The sequence below is a fragment of the Phyllostomus discolor genome, chromosome 1 (genome assembly GCF_004126475.2).
Source record: "Phyllostomus discolor isolate MPI-MPIP mPhyDis1 chromosome 1, mPhyDis1.pri.v3, whole genome shotgun sequence".
NCBI classification, from domain to species: domain Eukaryota; kingdom Metazoa; phylum Chordata; class Mammalia; order Chiroptera; family Phyllostomidae; genus Phyllostomus; species Phyllostomus discolor.
Genome location: NC_040903.2, coordinates 41726259 through 41746381, shown reverse-complemented (window position 1 = coordinate 41746381; position 20123 = coordinate 41726259). Strand labels below are relative to the sequence as shown.

The 20123-nt window shown below is 35.2% G+C and overlaps 1 protein-coding gene across 1 annotated transcript in view; it reads left to right on the top strand.

The window, feature by feature from the left end:
• TMPRSS11D (transmembrane serine protease 11D) overlaps window positions 1-20123 on the top strand; it is a 45303-nt gene that overhangs the window by 8954 nt on the left and 16226 nt on the right. The window contains exons 2-5 of the mRNA XM_036021285.1: window positions 2608-2729; window positions 5393-5511; window positions 12472-12539; window positions 18347-18504. Coding sequence (XP_035877178.1) covers window positions 2608-2729; window positions 5393-5511; window positions 12472-12539; window positions 18347-18504 — 467 coding nt within the window. The remainder of the gene's footprint in view (window positions 1-2607; window positions 2730-5392; window positions 5512-12471; window positions 12540-18346; window positions 18505-20123) is intronic.

The window sequence follows — 20123 nt, the reverse complement described above, 5'->3', positions numbered from 1 at the left end:
AAAGCTCACTAATCAGGACACTGCTTTAACAGCAAAGCCTTTTTTTAAAGATTTTTAAAATTTATTTTTAGAGAGAGGGGAGGGAGGGAGAAAGAAAGGGAGAGAAACATCAATGTGAGAGATAAACACCCATCAATTGCCTCTCCTATGTGCCCTGGTGGGGAATGGAACCTGCAACTCTTTGCTTTGCGGAATGATACCCAACAAACTGAGCCACATCAGTCAGGGAAGCAAAGTTTCCTTGCATAGATTTCCACTGCATTGTGAGTCAAAATTCAGGCAGTGTTTAGAAATGTATTTTCTCTAACAGTTTACAAAATAAATATTGTCCACAAGTGACTTTGTGTTGGTGTAAGCTTTATAACCTGCCACATACATAGATTCCAGAGCAAGTTGTAAGAGAAAGAGCAGACATTTCTTCAGCAGTTTCTATAGGGTGGAACAATCCATTCTCATGCAATTAACTATGGCTTGTGAGATTATGATAATTTCGGCTCCACACCCTTTGCTTACTGAGTCATAAATCTCATGATGCTTTTCAGTCATTGAATTTAAGATGTTGTCTATGAACTGAAGTGAAGTTGGCATTCAAGTTATTCCCAGGGGAGGGTCATCCAAGCTGAAGCATATGCTGACACTAGCCTTTGGGTTTTGTAGCTCCAACTTATCTTTGTTTTTTGGAACCTCTTTCTCCACATCCATAAATCTTGACATATCAGTTTACCTCAGGAAATACAGTCAATCCCTGGTTGAGGAGGAGGCTCAATCAATTTGAAACTTATTTAAGTTTTTAGGTTTAGCCCTGCCTTAAAATTTGTCTGTTTGGCTATCCCACTGCTGGGCAGCCTCTGACATTCATGGAACTCACAAATGCCTAACACCATGCATTTGTGATTGCTTGTCACTGGCACAACAACCCCATAGAGACACAGATGAGCAAACAGGATCAAAAGTCAACAAATGTCGAAGCGCCAATTTTCTCCAGCTAGGAAATTACCACTAGTGACCCCTAAACCTTGGACTCTGGACCAGTGTCAGTGAATATCAATTTTCACTAGCAGAGCAAAATGAACAAATAAAAGCAATGGAGTACAAAGACATCACAAAGCTAAAGTTAAAGTATTCATCACCTTTTTTATTATTCTGAGATTATGTCCTTTCCACTTTTACATGTTTAAATGTCCTTTCATTAAATGATAATGTTTGAGCATGGTCAGTTTTTTAATGTATTTATGCAACAAAATTGACAGTTGGCAATTCTATGTCCACCTCCAGTAACATTCTGACCTGTTACTGGTCCCAGAGCTGCAGCATGCTATATGCTGGGGGTGCCCTTCTAGAAGTCTGTGAGTTGGGAAGAACCCAGACCGCACCTGCAGCCCTGCTGGGAAACATAAATGTCCGGGAACTTCTGACTTCTGAGCATTCCCTTCCCACTTATCCCAGAATGTGGAGAGAACAAATAGAAAAAAAATGAGTCAGACTATATTCTGGCTAAATGTAACTGCTTATCAGCTATATTAAGGCCTTAAAATCTGAAACATGGGCAGGAGTTAACACATGCAGCAAATATTTATAAATATCACAAATATTTATGAACCACTTATATATGTCAGGCACCCTACAAAGTGTCAAAAACATGAGCACGAATACCATCTTTCCTCTCAGAGTGTTCACAGCCTAGTGGATAACCTATTTAACTAGAAATATACACTTCATAGCACCTAACTTGACTTCATTAATCTTCAAAACAGCCTTGTGAGGCAGGTTTCATTATTCTAATATTTAAAATAAAGAAAGTCTCAGATGAATGACAATATGATCTCCAACTGAAAACAAATTCATACTCAGCTCTTCTGACTACCTCCCCAGTCGGGTGTGTATGTAGTAGGAGAGGCACTGTAAAAGATAGTTTCTGAGCTGTATGCTTAATACAATTCCAGATACTGTATTATTATAAATCTGTTGCCTCACACTGTAACTGGCAAGTTCCTAAGAATAAAGGACAAGTCACACACCCTCTGCTGGTGGTACGGTTCTCATTTATTTCAGGTGCTTGCTGCTCTCCTGGGTCTCAGCCCTCAGCTTCTGGCCACATCCTCATTTTTATAATATGGATAATATCACAGTGAAGAAATGCTTTCATTCTGATTCTCTCCACCCCTCTCACCACTCAAAATGATCTCTCTTCTGTACAGTCCTGGGGATGGTTCCCACATGAGGGGACTTACTACAGTAAATGTCCAAATAGGGTCCTGGAAGAGGTTATAACAAAACAGAGAAAAATTGATTATTATTCTTGAGAATTTCATCAATTCCAGAAGAAGGGAAAGTAATTGCAAACCAAAGATCAAATTTCCTTATGCTTCTATCAAACTACCTAAACGTTGACAAAATGCTGAAAATTTTTTGAAAGGAAAACCATTAAAGAGAATGTTGTCCAGGTCAGGTTTATTTCCAGAACTAAATTCCTATCAAGAATCATTTGATTTTTTTGTAAATAGAACCATGTGCAAGCCAAGAGACTTAGGAGGGCAGAAAATTATCATGAGCACTGAAATAATGGTTTCTAAATGAGTAGCACTGATGTTTTTCTCTTTTTCAAAGACCAGCACGAGTATCACTGACCTCAAGATTTCAGAATCCCTACGTGGTGTTTTTTGCTGTTGTCGCAGGGGTGGTGATTCTGGCAGTGGTGATAGCTCTACTGGTCCACTTTTTAGCTTTTGGTAAGTACCAGAAGGTTAAAAGTGCCACTTTTCAGACTGAATAACTAAATATACATTCAGATTAAAAGTTTGGCATTCCTTGAAATCTAATCATTTGTGACAAAATGGGTGGATCTGGAGAACATTATGCTAAGTGAATAACTTAGATAAAGACAAATACCATATCATTTGACTCATACTTGGAATGATTCAAAGAACAAAGAGCAAAATAAATGAACAAATAAAACAGAAATAGAATCATAGATACGTAGAACAACTTGATGGTTGCCAGATAGGAGAGGGTTGGGGGTCTGAGGAAAACAAGATGAAGGGATTGAGTACAAATTGGTAGTTACAAAATAGTCACAGGGATGTAAAGTTAAGCATAGGATGTGTAGTCAATACATTATATAACTATGTGTGGTGCCAGGTGGGTACTGGAATTATCAGGGAGATCACTTTCTAAATTATGTAATTATCTAACCACTATGCTGTACACTGGAAACTAATATAAAAAATGTTTGCTGTTTTTAGTCATCACTTTTATCTCTATTACATATAAAACAATTATATTTTTAGATATTCCTAAATATATGTTTGTTTCTATATTTTCCCTCAATCTAAGTTTCTTTCTCATCTATCTTTTAGCCTTTTTTTTAGTATAATAAACATTATTACCCAAGGGAGGAGTAGTCTAGCCAGAGAAAAATATCTCTTTATAGTTTTCTGCTACTAGATTTGCCTATTTTGTTTTCCATCAATACCATGATTTTCTTTTCCATTTAATAACTTGATAAAATTATAAAAATGAAATATTTTTAAAAGAACATTAAGTTTCAACCCTAAAATTTGAATGTACCTAAGTACTTGTTAATTGATAATCTGTCTCCTGAAAACACAGTTTTAGTAGCAGAACAATTATAATAGGAGATGAATTTACAATTAAGTAGAAGAAAGGGTAAAAACACCTTAAAAAGAAATCTAGTTTTTAATTTGTTTTCCTTATTTTGTTTAATTTTTTTGTTATTACATCACAAAAATATAGGAAATGTGGACAAGAAACAAATAATATAAAGAATACATATACCTTGCTCATTCATAAACAAGTTTCCCTAATATCTCAGAGAATGTTCTTTCAGGTGTCTTAATGTAGATAAATAAGATGTGTCAAATTTCACTAGATAAGATACTCTATAATCTGCATTCTTCACTTAAAAATATATTTTAAGTATATTTTTTAATTTTAGCTATAATTCTGTTAAATCCTTTAAAACATGCATGGGGATTTTGTGTGTAGGTGTGTGGGGGTGCGTGAGTGTGGAGAGTGAGAGAACACAGTGTATTGTGTGCACTAGTGCAAATGGGCAAAACTGCTTAATTGTGCAGAGGTTGAAACACTCCCAAAGGTGCAACACAATTGCCAATATTAGAAAAAGCAAGTAACTAGGAATAATCTTTTTGGCCAATCTAATTAAAAGTCATGGCTAAATTTTGCTTTTGATTAGATTTTGCTATCAAGTCACCTGAGGTCAAATATGTTTAAGTTGAATTACGTAGGTAGGCAAAAGAAACATAAAGTTTCAGATTGAATTATTGTATTTTTACACTTTAAAAAAAAAGATTTTATTTATTTTATTTTTAGAGAGAGGGGAAGGGAAGGAGAAAGAAAGGGAGAGAAATATCAGTATGTGGCTGCCTCTCGCACTCCCCCTAGTGGAGACCTGGCCCACAACCCAGGCATGTGTCCCAACTGGGAATTGCACTAGTGACCCTTTGGTTCACAGGCCCATACTCAATCCACTGAGCTACACCAGCCAGGCTACTTTCACCCTTAACGGCACTTTATTGTCATACTTAAACACAAATGGAGGTAACTCCTTTTCAAAGTGTATCCCAGTGACAACTTGTGGACCTAGAGAGACTTTGTCTTTCTGCCACAAAACACTACACTACCCTTCCCTCAGGCTCTACAACTCCTTCCTGCCATTGAGATATTTCTCTGCATAAATTATATATATGAATGACCAAAAGGAAGCAGAGATTCTTTTTCTGAGACAGATTAGGTTATGTTCACATGCACGATGTCTCTAAGGTGTATACAGTACGTTTTAGAGATTTTTATCCCCTTCAGACAGGCAAATAGGTCATCTGAAAGACACTTTTCGATGGAAATATTTCACATTGGACAACCAGATTAGATATCATTAGAAGACTTATTTTCTAGCTTAGTCCAGAAAATTAATGGCAAGTCGCCAATTCCTCTAATGAGAAAATTATTTGAAATAATTTTTAAAACTATTTATAATTATTTTAGGTTATTCCTTGATGACAGATAAATAATAGCATTTTATAGATATTCACTAATATTTTTGAATAAACTTATAATTATAAATCTTCCCAAAATATAGTAGAATGAAAATTATGATACTTCTAAACAACTTAATTTCTCAAATAATACTGTTCTAATTCTCATACATTTTTCACAGTCACAGTTTTGCCAATCTTTTTTAAAAGTGAAAGAAAATAATTTTATTAGATACATTTATATTAAGTTTTGAGTATTTTCTCTTTTAAGGAACCAAAATAATTTAATCACATATAATAGCCTCCCATAATCCCAAATAAATTAAAGATTAAAGTCCTTAGTAATGCAAGACTGATTCTGCCTTTTCTTTGTTTTACAGATAAAAAATCTTACTTTTACCATAGCAGCTTTCAAATCCTAAATGTTAACTATAGTGATCAGTTAAATTCACCAGCTACACAGGAATATAGGACTTTGAGTGGAAGAATTGAATCTGTGGTAAGTCAATATTTGTCTTCATTCTGTATTCCATCGTAAAAAAAAAAGATAGCAGACCTAATATTTTTGAAAATTTTGCAATTGTTAGATGTTCTGCATATTTTCTTACCTTGAATGGTGGAAGATGTGCCTCTGTGCTTTTTCCAAGTTAATCTGCTGGTACACTTGTTCTGATTCACATTTTCTTAAGTCATGAATGAAAAGTATTAGAAGGGTCACAACTAAACACATATTTTATGTGATCATGACTTCAAGACTGGAAGCCTATTGTTTGTTTAAGTTGAGCATTTATTATGCTCTCCTTGAGATGGATTTTTAAAATCTTTTTCATTTGGCTTTAGTTCTTTTTTCCTTACCCAACAGAACACACAGGAGGCAGGTGTTAGAAGACATGTTTGCCTTTCCATAACAACATAGTTTGGCCAACAGCACACTTTGGCTCAATGATAGACATAGAAACTGTGCAAAGGGAACTGGGACTTTCACTGAAAGAGGCCTATAGACTGCCTACCAAAAAACCTCACAAATGGACGCTTAGCATTTGTTTATCACCACAAACCAGGGTCTCGCCTTCAGCCCTGCAGAGTCAGAGTTGACTAGTCTCCAGGTTGCTTACTTACCCTTACAGTTTTTAAGAATTCTAAGAATGTATGCCCTTTCCATGTGTCTCAGTTGGCTGGAACATAATCACATACAACAAGGTTGCCCTTTTGAGCCCTGGTCAGGGCACAGACTGAGTGGCAGGTTAGATCTCCCAGTCAGGGTCCGTATCTGAGGCAACCAATTGAAGTTTCTCTCTCTCCTCTCCCAACACCCCCCTCTCCCCTCCTTCCTTCTCCCTCCTCCCTTCTCTATTCTATTCTCTCTCTCTCTCTCTTCTTCCCTCTCTCTCACAAGTCAGTTTTAAAAAAAGCATATCCTTGGATGAGGAGCATATACTTCGGTAAAGATTTTTTTTAATTATTAAGTATAAAAATTATTAATGTTCCCTAATCAAACTTGTTATTCTTATCAAAAATGTTCTTTAAAGTAAATAAAAATGTATGTATAAACCTTGTTATTAAAATAAAAGTATTTTCAGTACTGACTCTTGTTATAAAGATAATATACAAACATAGAAAGTTCAGTGTATTTAAGAAATATAAAGAAGGAAGAAATATGTACAAAATCTCAACACTCAGATATATCCACTGTTAACATTTTGATGTTCCAGGTATCTTTCTGTGAAAACTGAATACATGGTACATACTGAGGTGCATATAATTATCTGTCAACAAAATCAGACTATATATGCTAGTTTATCTACTTGTCTCCCAAAAATATGTTAAGATCAATAAATTTAGAAATATACTATTTTAAATAATTAAGCAGTATTATAGTATGTAGATGTATAATATTTTATAGAACCATTCCTTTATTGACAAAATTTTAAATTGTTCCCAGCTTTTCACTATCATATTCAACGTTCTGATGAACAGCCTTGTTTATACACCGTCACACATTCACATGATTATATTTTGGGGATATTTTCCCAGAAGTAGAATTTTCAGAGTATGGGACCTATGTTTTTTTCTCGAGATTTTTAAATCTTTTCTTTGTTTTTATTGAAGATTTTATTGTAGAAGCGTTTTAGATTTACAGAAAAGTTGTAAAGGCAGTATGGAGATATCTTATATATCACACCCATGTTTCTCTATTAACATCATACATACAATAGTGCATTTGTTAACATGATTGAGCCAGTATTGATACCCTACCTTAATCAATGCCTTATCTTATTCAATTTCCTTAGTTTTTACTCAATGTACTTCTCTGTTCCTTGGTCCCATCTAGAATACCACATTCCATTTAGTTGTCTTGTCTCCTCAGGCTCTTGTAAACTATGACAGTTCCTGAGATTTTCCTTGTTTTTGATAACTTTGACAGCTTTGAGGAGTACTGACCAGGTATTTTATAGAATGTCCATAATTGGGATTTTTCTGCTGTTTTTCTCATGGTTAGAGCAGGGTTATGGGTTTAGGGGGGAAGACCATGGAGGAACAGTGTCATTTTCATTACATCATATGACTCATTGCTATTGACCTTGGTCACCTGGCTGAAGTAGTGTATGTCAGATTTCTACTCTAAAGTTACTCCCTCCCTTTTCCATACCAGACTCTGGAAAAAAGACACTATGTTCAGGTCACACATTAAGAATAAAGGAGTAGAGAGTTATGCTTTGAATATTTGAAAAATATTTAAAATTTTTCCATTTGTTTATTTCCACATGTGTTTATTTATTCAAGCACTTTTTAAGACCAATATAGTGTGGTCTATGCATTTTAAAGATTTATCTTAATATCTAGATTGCACTCCAGAAATGCCTCTCACCAGTAGTATGTAAGTATATACAAGGGTGCTAATTTCTCCACAGCATTAACCCCAGGCATTGTAAACTTTTTAATTGTTGCCAATAAGTAAAAAGTAATATCTCATTATTTTGATTTGCATTTATTTGATTACTAGTAAGATTTAACCTGTCTTCATATATTAGTAGGTCATTTTCATGATTTTATTTTTGAATTTTTTGGTCATGACCATGCCCATTTTTTTATTGCATGGAGCATTTTTCTTTTTTATATAATCTTGGGGGGAAAACCTTATTTGAATATTAAAATTTACCTGTCATTCATGTTGCATGTATTTCCCTGATATGCAATTTAACTTTCAGTCTTGTATGTAATGTAGGGTTTTATATGCCCAGTAGATTTAATATTTTTACATAGCTAAATTATTGATCCTTTACTATTTCTTACTTTTGTGCTAGTAAAAAATGTCTTTCTCCACTCCAAATATTCTAATATATTCACTCACACTTTCTCTTTGTACTTTTATTATTTCAGTTTTCATAATTTTATCTTTGATTCATCTGGAACTTATTTTATAGTAAGGTAGAGATCCGTCTACTGCCACCAAAGCTGCATGTTAAAGAGTGCAATTGATTTATTTGTTATGCTACCTTTATCATATGCTAAATTTCCTTTCCTTTTCTCTGTAGTCTACTCTTTTTGAATGATTAATCTCACCTGCACCAGTACCACACTATTTATAGTACTATGGCTTTATAATATATTGAAACACCTGGCAGAGCAAGATCTCCCTTGAAATTCTTCTGATGTGTGACTATCCTAATCTTATTTACCCTTCTATAAAAACATTTTAAACATTTAAAATATTACATGAATAATACTTTAATATGATGTTTACAGTTTACATAGCACTTTCACATATATTATTTAACTTTCAATTCATAAGAGCCATATAAATTAATAAATTATTTTTATAGCCAGGTAAGCACAGGCTGTGAGATTAATAACTGTCAAAGACCAGTCAACTGGAAAGTGGTAGAACCAGAGTTCAAACCAAGGCCTGCTGACCGCAAATCCAAGAACCATGCTGTTTCCCAATGGCACCACGTGTGCCATCATTATCCTTGTCCCACAGACAACATTGAATTACTTAATAAGCAGTGAAATAGTCCTAGAACCTTCTATTATATAAAGCAATTCACTTCTTTATGGTTCTCAGTTTACTGATCAGTAAAACAAAGTTGTTGGGCTAAATGTTTTTCTAGTACTTTCTAACTCAAAAAGTCTGTGATTTTTGTGATTTCTGTAAGATATATTCATACCATCCATTCACCTGTTTTTTTATCCTGCCTCTCTGGCCCCTCCTTTGTATGCTTTACAGACTCACCCTCCCCTACACTGCCTATACATGTTAAAACTAACACTAGGCTTTGACCTACACCCTCCTCTCCTCTCACACTGTTCTCTATCTGTAGATGATCTCACTCATGCATGACCTGACTTCAACCAAATTTATATACTAATGACTCACTCTCTCTCCAGCCCAGGCTTTTCTTTTGCACTTCATACCTTTCACCCAATTGTCAGCTTGACATCTCTACTGTTTTTAAAAATCTCAAATGTATCGTGTCCCCAATCCCAACCCATGATCTTCTCACACCATCCTAGCCTTCTCCCAGCAATCCTAGTCCCATTAATGATAATATCATTTATCTAGTTTTGCAGATCAAAAACATAGAATTCATCCTTGCCATCCTTACTTTCTGTCATTCCAAATATCAAATTCCTTACCAAGTCTTGTAAGTTTTAACCCCCAGATTTGCCTCAAATTCATTCCTCTCTGTCTGTGCTACCACCACACCCTTCCAAGAGATCACCTCTATTCTGGAGTACTAAAATAACACTATAACTAATTTGCATTATTTCTTCCCTAAAACTGATTATCCATATGCATCAAGAGATACTGTTCTCAAACAGCAAATCTGATTATATTTTCCTCTTGTTTAAAACACTTCAGAGACTCCCATTATTTATGATAAAGACCAAATGCTGCATTGTCTGGCCTTTCCTATCACCCTAGCCTCTTTGCTCTCTATGCCACATACTTGCACTGGCCTTCTTTTATTTCTTAAACATAACCTGTCTGTTCCCACTGCAGGACTTTGCATGTGCCATTCCCTCCACCTGCGAGGTTTTCCTGCCACTTCAGCCAGCTAACTCTGCTTCTTCCTGAAGATAGCAGCTCCTTAAGAATTTCCTTTAGGAAGCTTCTCTAATTTTATGGACTGCATCTAATTCCTCTCTCTAATGCAACTTACCACATCTTACTTAGATGGGGGTGATAATTTTATTTGTGCCTGTCTTCCCCCATTAGATGTAAGCTCCATGAGGGCAAGGATTGTTCATATTCTCTCACCATTGTGTCCCAGTACTTGATACAAGGGAAGTGAAGCACAAGAAGTGCTCAGTAATTGCTGTTGAGAGACTGATAACTGAACGAAGCCATTTAGAAATAATGGAAGCACCTGTTTGCAAAATGCATGTATCCAAAGTATAAATGATGATTGAATGGGTCTCTCCAAATAAAAAAAGAAATTTCAATTAGGATTCATTCTGGGATCAGCTGAACCATTGAAACATTCATTTGGTGTTAGGGGTGGGTGGTATTGCAATAGATTCTGCAAACAATTGCAACTTTCCCCAAAACACACATAATGGAATTAACATTAAAAAACTGGGACACAGGAAGAGAAAGAAAGCAGTATCAATTTGAATTTCATATTACCAGATCACTTATACTATCAAGGCTTTTTGGTAAAATTTATTTGTCAAGCATTGATTGTCGCCTGATGCCTAAAAGAGAATTTGGCACATACTTTACATTTAAATATTTGTTGAATGAATACATAAATGATGAATTCTATCTGTTGATTCTTGTGCTAAGAATCAACAGATTCTTTAAGAATCAAATGATTCTTTGTGTCCTAGGGACACAAAGTAAAGACACTGCAGTCAGGGTGGAGCTCACAGTGGTCTGCAAAGTAAAGGTTTTCACCCCAGGGAGGAATTCACAATAATTTATTGGAGTGATGAAAGAAAATACACAAACACCACTCTACAGCTATTTCCCCCTTAAATAATTTTTAAAAATTGGAAAGAAAGAAACTTAGTTTTTTGTTACTAATTAACAAATGGATTGACACTGGCACCTTGTTTGGTTGTATGTCAGCTGGCTGGTCATGCACGCATGTGAGGATATATTGAGGGAAGAGCCAGAGGGTAGTAACACTAGAAAGGACTGACTCCAGCACACATTTACCTGTTTTAGTAGATTTCAGTGATCTGCTGTTTCCACTGGATTTAAAAGGTATATTATCTAGTTCTCAAAGTAAACTAGACCTCCCCAAAATCAATCAATACTCAATAAACATCCCCCAAATCAAAATCAGTAAGAATTCTACAAAACACAAATTTTAAAACATGGAAAAAATAACCCTAATATGCAAGTACAGTAACAAACAAGTAAATGAATAGGAAGGTAATGTCAGAACTGACACTCTTCTACTCTGGACTAGAGCCATATTACCAGGAGAAGCAATAATTTAGGTAAAGCAATATGCTTCTCAGGAGTTATTTTAAAAGGAACATAAATTATTTTGATAAAATCATCTCATTATTATTAAAAATGTTCAAGGCCTCTCTAGGAAAAAAAGTTATCATTTTGTCAAACAACTGGTTGAAAAGAGTAATACACTATAGTGGAATAGAGATTGCATAAACTTAACAATTTCGAGAATTGGCATCCCAACCTCTCTTAATATAACACTCAGCATGCTACCTACTTTCCCTACCTTCATCTTTGCATTCCACCTCCACCTTGGAGCAACCTCACACTACAATTTAATGGAATCCACTCCCTATTTTGAAACCTTACTACATCTAATCCTGTAACTTGGGGTAACTGTTCTAGTCCCAGAATCACTCCTAGTTTATTGTAAAACTAAACTTTATACCTGAAGAGGCCCTTCCTTGCTGGATCTAAGCAATGATTCAGGGAAATAGCTAATGTCAGGTCAGGAAATTACCAACTGATGATAAAAATCCTTTGATGCTCAGACACTGATCAGAAATAGCAAGGAAAAGATTGCCCGTGACTGCTTTCCTCCTTTTTCTTCAAGATCTCTGTTGCTACACATTTTAAGCTGGCTTTACCCTTTTGAAAAAGGTTGCTAAAGGATTACAAAATGCAAGTTGTATGTGGACTTCCCTACTGTTGGCTTGGTTCTGACCCCAACTCTTAGGAAAAGCCATCAAATCACACAAAATGGGCTCTCAATGAATAAAAAACCTAGTGTATTTAGAATGGTTTCTAGTGAAGACCCATCCTGTCCACCATCGTCTGTGTGTAGAAAGCCCTCATCAAAAGTTTACATAAACTGCCTAAATCAATCCCACATGTTTAGAAATGCAATTAAACTAAACTGAGCTGAACTAATACCTCAAGTCCCTAATTCTCACTAGTAAGTCCCACTTAGCAACGTTTGGGAGAAACGACTAAGGAGAGGAAGAACTGTAATTAGAGAGAGGCTTTTCCCCCCATTTCTTTCTACAGATTACTACAACATTCAAAGAATCGGATTTAAGAAACCAGTTCATCAGAGCTTATGTTGTCAAACTGAGGTGAGTGGAACTATATAAAAGATATGTAAACTGGATGTCCATTTGACTTTTGTTCACAGCATGGATAATGAGTGAAACAGCCACACAATTCATTGCAATATTTTGAAAATAGTATCGTGGGCAGCTTTTAAAACAATGCCAAAACAAAAATAAAACATGCCAGATATGACCTATTTACCTACTAATGGAAATAACCACATTTAATTCTCAATAGAAAAAGGAGGAAAGGAAGGAGAGATTTGGGTGTAGGTGCAGCAACAGAGCTGTCCTGTTGTACAAACCCAGTGGATACCCCTCACAATGCAGTCTCTGTAAACAGGGCCCTCTGGAGTTGTGCAGTGCTGTGGTCCTGGGCATATGAATCCAAGATCGGAAGACTCTAACCAACATCAAAGGTGGCTTGGGTTTTTGTGTGCCTGGAACACTGTCACAAGAAGAATGCTGTAGCAAATCCAAGCATGTCTGTCATGAACTAATAAGAGAGGGAGTAGCAGCATGCATACTAGCTATTTGCCCTTCCTGCCTTGATTCTGTACCTGTTCACATAAGGTACAACACAACACAACAAACAAGCAATCACAACTAAAACGGTCACCCTTTACTGACACTACCACAAAACCTCAAATATCCACATTGTTCAATCCTCCAACTAGTATGCAAAGGTTCTTTGAAAGAAAAACAGAACTATTTAATTCTTTCTCAAATACTAACACCACAATAAAATTAATTTTTCTCATTTGCTGTAGTCACCTAATAAGTACCCAGCAGAATAGAGCTCTGGTCAGATAAGTTTTGTTGAGGTGTTAGAGGAGTTGAAAGAATCCATGAAAAAAGTATTTTCCAAAATGCACTTCATTGCATATTCGCCTCTGTACCTTCTTGTGAAAGTCTCTGTACTAGCTGCTAGTCTCAAAACATGCAGGACTGCAGGGAGCTGTCTGTGTTTGCTCATCATTTATTCACTTCCTCCTTACCACTTAATCCCCTGCAATCCCAGCTCTGACCCCACCACAAAATGCTAATTGTTCTTGCCCAGTTGAACAATAAATCCAAATAACAAACTCCAAAGAAATCATATCAGTCCTCTCTTTGGATTTCTCAACAGTATGTGGCACTGTTGGACTTTCAATCCTCCTTGAAATAGTACCATCCTGTGGTTTCCATAAACCTACACGTCCCCCTGATCTTTCTCTTACCTCTCCACTTACTCCATTTTCTTTGTTAGTTCTCATTCCTTCTCTGTACATTCTTCAAATGTTATTGAATATCAGACTGTGCTACAGGCCTCTCATCTTCTCAGTGTCCCTTCTTCCCATTCAGTGGCTTCACTGCCACCTATATGCGGATTATTCTCAAAGCTGTATCTCTGGAACTTTATTTTCATACACAGCCATCTACTTGATATCATCGTGTGTATATCTTACAGACAACTCAAGTTTAACTTGTCCAGACCTGAACCTATCATCTACCCCCACCAAATGTTACTCTTCCAATGTTGCTTACCTTTGTTAATGGCAAAAACTGCAACCTAGTTGCTGAAAAAAGAAATATGAGAGTCATCTTTAATTCCTGTCTTTCCTCGCTCTATGTTATACATATATCAGAGATATATGCATTCTTGATATATATAACATAGATGTATATGTATATGTCTCCTGAAGACATTTTACTTATTTACATGTGTGTGTATAAAAATACTAAACCTCCCTTTATCTGACTTCCTTATACCATCTTTCTGTTCCTCACTCACCACCACACTTCTTTCAATTCTTCACTCTCCCTAACCCCAAGGCCTTCATACAAACTATTTCCCTGACTGAAATACACACATGCACATACTTATTCTCCTTTCTGTACCTCAAATTCCCTGTTAATGGAGAATTTGAGGTACATAAAGCCAACAAATAAGGAGATAATTTCCCTTGAAAAGCCTAATTTTATTTGCAATTCTCAAGAGGAAGTGACATGTCTCTTTGATAGGGGTATTATGAAGATCAAAACTAAGTGTTTTATGTATAAAACAGTCCTATTTGAGCATCTATTTACATCATTCACTAAGGATCCCTCTTCTTTGAACTGCATATTCACTATCTCCATTTTTTCTATTGTTATTCTTTTCCTTATTGATTTATAGAAGTTCTGTATTTATAGTAGGTAGCAATCATCTGTCACTTTCTAAGTTGCAAATATATTCTCCTTGTCTATAGCATATCTTTATATTTTGTTTACGGAATTTTTTTGTGGAAAATCAGTTGTAAAATGTCTATTTAAGGAATTCTTTCTCTCCATGTATAGAAACACATTTTCCAATATTTTCTTGTAAGTTTTAGGTTTTGTTGCTCATATTCAGGTGTTTTGTGTATAATATGGGAGAGATTGAATATAATTCTTCCATATGAGTCATTTTTTTTAGATTTTCAATACCAATTCTGTGATATATTTCCAGTTTCTGGATAATCATTTCTGTTGCTTTCACTTATGCTTAATAATTATGTCATGCAAATAAAATCTACCACTATAGATTTGTCTGTTTCTCCTTGTACAATATATTTTGAGGACATATTATCAAGTACCTATATGTTTAGAATTATTGTATTTTCTTCATGAATTATTTCTTTTAACAAGGTATTGATTCTTTTTATCCCTAATCAATGTTTTCTATCTTGATGTCTCTTATGTCTGATACAATTGTGGCTACATTGACTTTCTTGTGGTTATTTTACAGTAATTCTTTACCACACTTTTATTTTCAACATTATATATCCTTAAGAAGAAAGCTGGATTACATTTTCTAACATATTTTGACTATCTTTGCCTTTAACTAGAGAGTCTAGTCAATTTACGTTTATTGTGAAGGATGTTACATTTGTATTTATTTCTTCCATATTATGTTGTGTTCTTTCTTGCTTTTTCTATTATTTTTCCTACCATCTTGCCTTCTTGAGTTTTTTCATTTTCTTTTCTTTCAGTAGGTTAGAAGTACTGCATTCTATTTGGCTAATTTTTCTCTATTGTTTGAAATCTGTCCATCTGTTTTTGGAGTTCAGTTTCATTAGAATGTATTTGTACATGGGGCTTCTTTTATTTAGTGTACTTTAGTGTCATTGTGATCTAAGGCTTTGCATCTTCATCAGTTCTAGGTAATTCTCATTATCTGTTGTAATATGGCTGCTCCTTTATTTTTCTATGCTCTTCTTTAGCACTACATTAGGGAAGCATTGAGCTTTCTCCTGTCTCTGAGCCTGTATTTTTTTCATCTCTTTATCTGTGTTAATATTTCATGTGATTTCTTCATCTCTATCTTTTAGTTAACTGATTTCTCTTCACCTTCACCTACTATTCTCTGTAATCCATTCACTGTGTTTCCATTACAAATGTTATGACTATGCTTTCTTATCTGCAAGCTCTATTTGTGTCTTTAGAGAATCTGCCTGGTCTACTTTGATAATGTCTTATACTTTTCTCATATTTATGATCCCCCCTTTTATGTCATTAACCATTTCAAATATACTTACCTATCTGTTTTTGAGGATGTTCTTCTTGTTCTGCTGATTCCAGCTAATGGTTTTTTTTAACCAATGGGATTATATACTTTTCTTTAATCCCACTTTATAACTGGGATTCTACACAGCCTGGATTTTATATAACCTTCAGAAGATTGCTTCTATTGGACATTGTAGGAAGATCAGCAGAACATGGACCACTTTCAGGTTAATTATGTTGAAGAGAAAACCACAGGCCCAAAATGGCATCACTCATGCTAAAAACCCATGATCCCAAACCTAGATTTACTACCTGATCTAGGTGCTGGCCAGGTATTTCACTTGGCTGGGACATCATCCTGCTATGCCAAGGTTGTGGGTTTGATTCTTAGTCAGGGCACACATGAGAATCAACCAATGAATGCATAAATAAGTGAAACAACAAAATCAATGTTTCACTCTCCCTCTCTCTCTCAAATCAATAATTATTATTTTTTGAAAAATACCTGAGGTAATTGCAGTTTCAACCTCTCCCAGAAATGCAATCTTTATCAACCAGTCTGAGATTTCCTAGTTAAACACCAGTTAGGTAATCTGTCATGTGGTCCTACTCCATTCTCCCCTCCATAGGAAGAAAAGGCAATCTGCATGATAAAAACCCTAACAATTTCCTCCACCCTCCCAAAAAAGACTTCATGATCTAAAAATAATTCTTCTCTTTTGTTCATAGCTCCCTCCAACCCTTCTACCTTTAAAGTTTTCCATTTCTTGTAACCCATTGGAGTGCCCTTCTAGTTGCTAGATGAGATGCTGTCTGAATTTTGTCTTTTCTAAATAGTTTCATAGCTCAAAGTCTCTGGGACCATGCAAGTAGTATAAATTCAAATCCAGAACTTGAATGCAGCCAGGGTCATGGTTATGAATACTCAGGAGAACCTTCTTTTTTTTTTTCCACTTAGACCTGAACCTCTGAGACAGATAATTTCCCTTATTTATTTATTTTGAATGAGATGATGAGCAGAATTGTTTCTGTCTAATCCATGTTTTCCCTAAGGATTTAGCTCATTAAAAATTCTGACTTTATTTTGAAACTCATGCCCATCTCCCTATTTTGCACTAACCCAAAGCCTCATATTCAGTGTGTATGTAAATGCTGAAACTCAAGCCTGTTGCATATTCTAGGGTTTACCACATAATATTCATGTTGTTCTTTATTTTTAGTCTTCCAAGATTTCTCATACTTTCATGTGAGCTCAGCCTTGTATTTCAAATGGAATTTATTATATTTTTCTAGCATTTCTGGTTGTCTTAGTTGAAAATTTTTAAAAAATTATTTAGATTTTCATGTTGCTAGAAATGGAGGTTATAATTATTTGTTGGGGGTCTACTTCTCCTTCTAAATTGCAAGATCCAACTGTGAGTCTTGGTCATAGCCAATTCATAAAAAAAATAGTGCCTAGCACTAGAAGGTTAAACAAATATTAAATTAATATCTGGAATGGATACTATGGCAAAACTGGCAAATGGATGAAAGGAGGAGGCCTATGGTGCATGTGAGAGCATGAAAACCAAATTTGCCTAATACAGATTTTCAGAAAAGAAGACATCCGGTGTTTGCTGGGGGAAGTGATTCACATGGTGATTTTCATGGAAGAAGTAGAAATTATCTCAGTGTTACATAAGTATCAATGTTTGTAGTGAGAAATATCTGGTTAGTTGAAATGCAAATAAAATCTTAACATATGACTACAAAAGTTAAAATTTAATTTTGTAGCCAGATAAATGGGTGTAGCTACCAGAAATTTAGCTTGATCCTCTCTTTAAGTCAATAAAATTAAAATCTCATTTCTTTATAACTTTGTTTAATGCGATGAGGGTTTTTTTTTTGGAAGATTTGTGAAGTTTAATAATAGCCAATACTTGTAGTATACTTACTGTATTCTACATATTATTCTCCAAAGTTTTACATATATTAACTTATATAATCTTCATAATAACCTATTTTAATATGAGGAGACTTGGATACAGAAAGAGTAAGAAACAAATAGCTTACCCAAAGTCAAACAGTAAATTTCAGGGCTCTGAAATTTCAAACTCTGGCATTCTGACTCCATAACCAGGCACAGTGTACTCTACACTAGGATCAAATATCTGTGGGATAGGAACACTGCAAATCATTACTTAGGCAAACACTGTTATGTGGATCAGATCTAAAGTGAAATACCTCAAATAAATGTTTTAATGTTCATTCAAAAGGAATATATAAATAGAAGAGCAGAAATTATCCTAATTGTCCATTTTTAAAAATATTTTTATGGTTTTCAGGCAAAGTGGCAGTGGTGTGATAGCAGATATTGTTATGAAATTTAAATTCTCTAGAAGTAACAATGGAGCATCAATGAAAAGCAGAATTGAGTCTGTTTTACGTCAAATGCTGAATAAGTTTGGAAACTTGGAAATAGACCTTCCAACTGAGATAACAAGCAAGTACCATTTTTATATATCATTTTATTTCAATATATCCCTTAATTTAACTAACCCATGTTTTAATTTAATGAGAGACTGACCTTTTCCCCCCTTGGAATTAAACTTTATGAAAAGAAAATATTATAATGCTAGACATAGTATGTAGCCCTCTAATATAAAACATTCTAAAGTTTAGAGAACCGTTTGGCATTCATATAGTAAATTTTATTTGCTAAAAATTCTTTATTAATTTTCCTTTTCAATACTCCTATGACAGATGTTGTTGTGAGCTGTTCGATTTGTAGGTATGTTATGGGAATGATAAGTGGCTTCTCAAAGCCAGGAACAATTTGATTAATAATCATCTCACCCAGGACAAAGCATACAGCTGTCAGGTGTCAGGTAAATATTTGTAGAATAGAGAAAAAATTAGGAGATTTAGCAATATCCTTATATTTTCTCTGAAAATCACCTCCATTTCTGCCTTTCTTGAATCTATGTCCATTTCATTTTATACCTTTTGCTACCACTGTGGTCCATGCCGACATAATTTCTCATTTCAACTTTTGCCCTAGCCTCCATACTACCATTTGTATGTATTTTCTTGTCTCCTTCCACTCTATTCCACACATATTGATTGAGGAAATATTTTACAATACAAATGCAATCTTGCTTAAAAGTTTCCTATGGCTTTCACACACACACACCCCTGTAAGTAGAACACCATGTTTTCTGGTTTGCACAGGACAGCCTCATTTCATGTCTGTTGTCCCAAGACCCATGATCAATATTGCTCCCTAATTGTCCTGGTTTGGACAACAAATAATATGGCCATCTTATCTAAAGCACTGCACGATGTGGTTCATACTTACCTCTCCAGCCTTGTAGCATACCACTCTCTTCCTCATTCACCAAAATCTGGCCACATTGTCATTTTTTTCCCAGCTGCCAAGCTCCTTTCTTCTTGCCTCAGGGCCTTTGCCTACATTTTCCCAACTTGTTATAATACTCCCTAGATCACCCCTGTGCATCTATCAGGCCTCATAAGAACTGTTACTTTCTAATGTAAGCCTTTTCTAACTTCTATCACTCAATTACTTGCCCTGGTCACAGACTCCTTCATTTACCTTCATAACATTTATCACAAAAGAAGCTACACACTTATTTGTGATTTTTTGTATTGCTCACCTTCATCCTATTATGTAAGCCTCCTAAAGGCAAGAACCACTCTGTCTTGTTAATCCTACTGTCCTACTGCTTAGTATCTAGTATAAAAGATACTCCATTAATATTTGTTGCATGACTAACAGAATTACTTAATGCATGCATAGAATTTAATGACAATCCTCCAACTTTGTCATATACTGCTAGCTTAGTAAACCATGATTCCCTCATAATTAGCTCAAGATTAAAGGATGTTGGTGGCTCCCATACTGGACTGGTATTCAATTTAATTGTTTTCAAACAGTTAGGAAAGCGATTTGAAATCTTTTAGTAAACAATCACTGTACCAGAACCACAAAGTTGTCTCCCTACCTCTAACCTGGACTCCCAGCTCCTTTGCTGCAACTCCATGGCTGATGTGTCCTTTCTGATTGACTGACACTCACACATTACAGTGTGTTTAATCCTCACA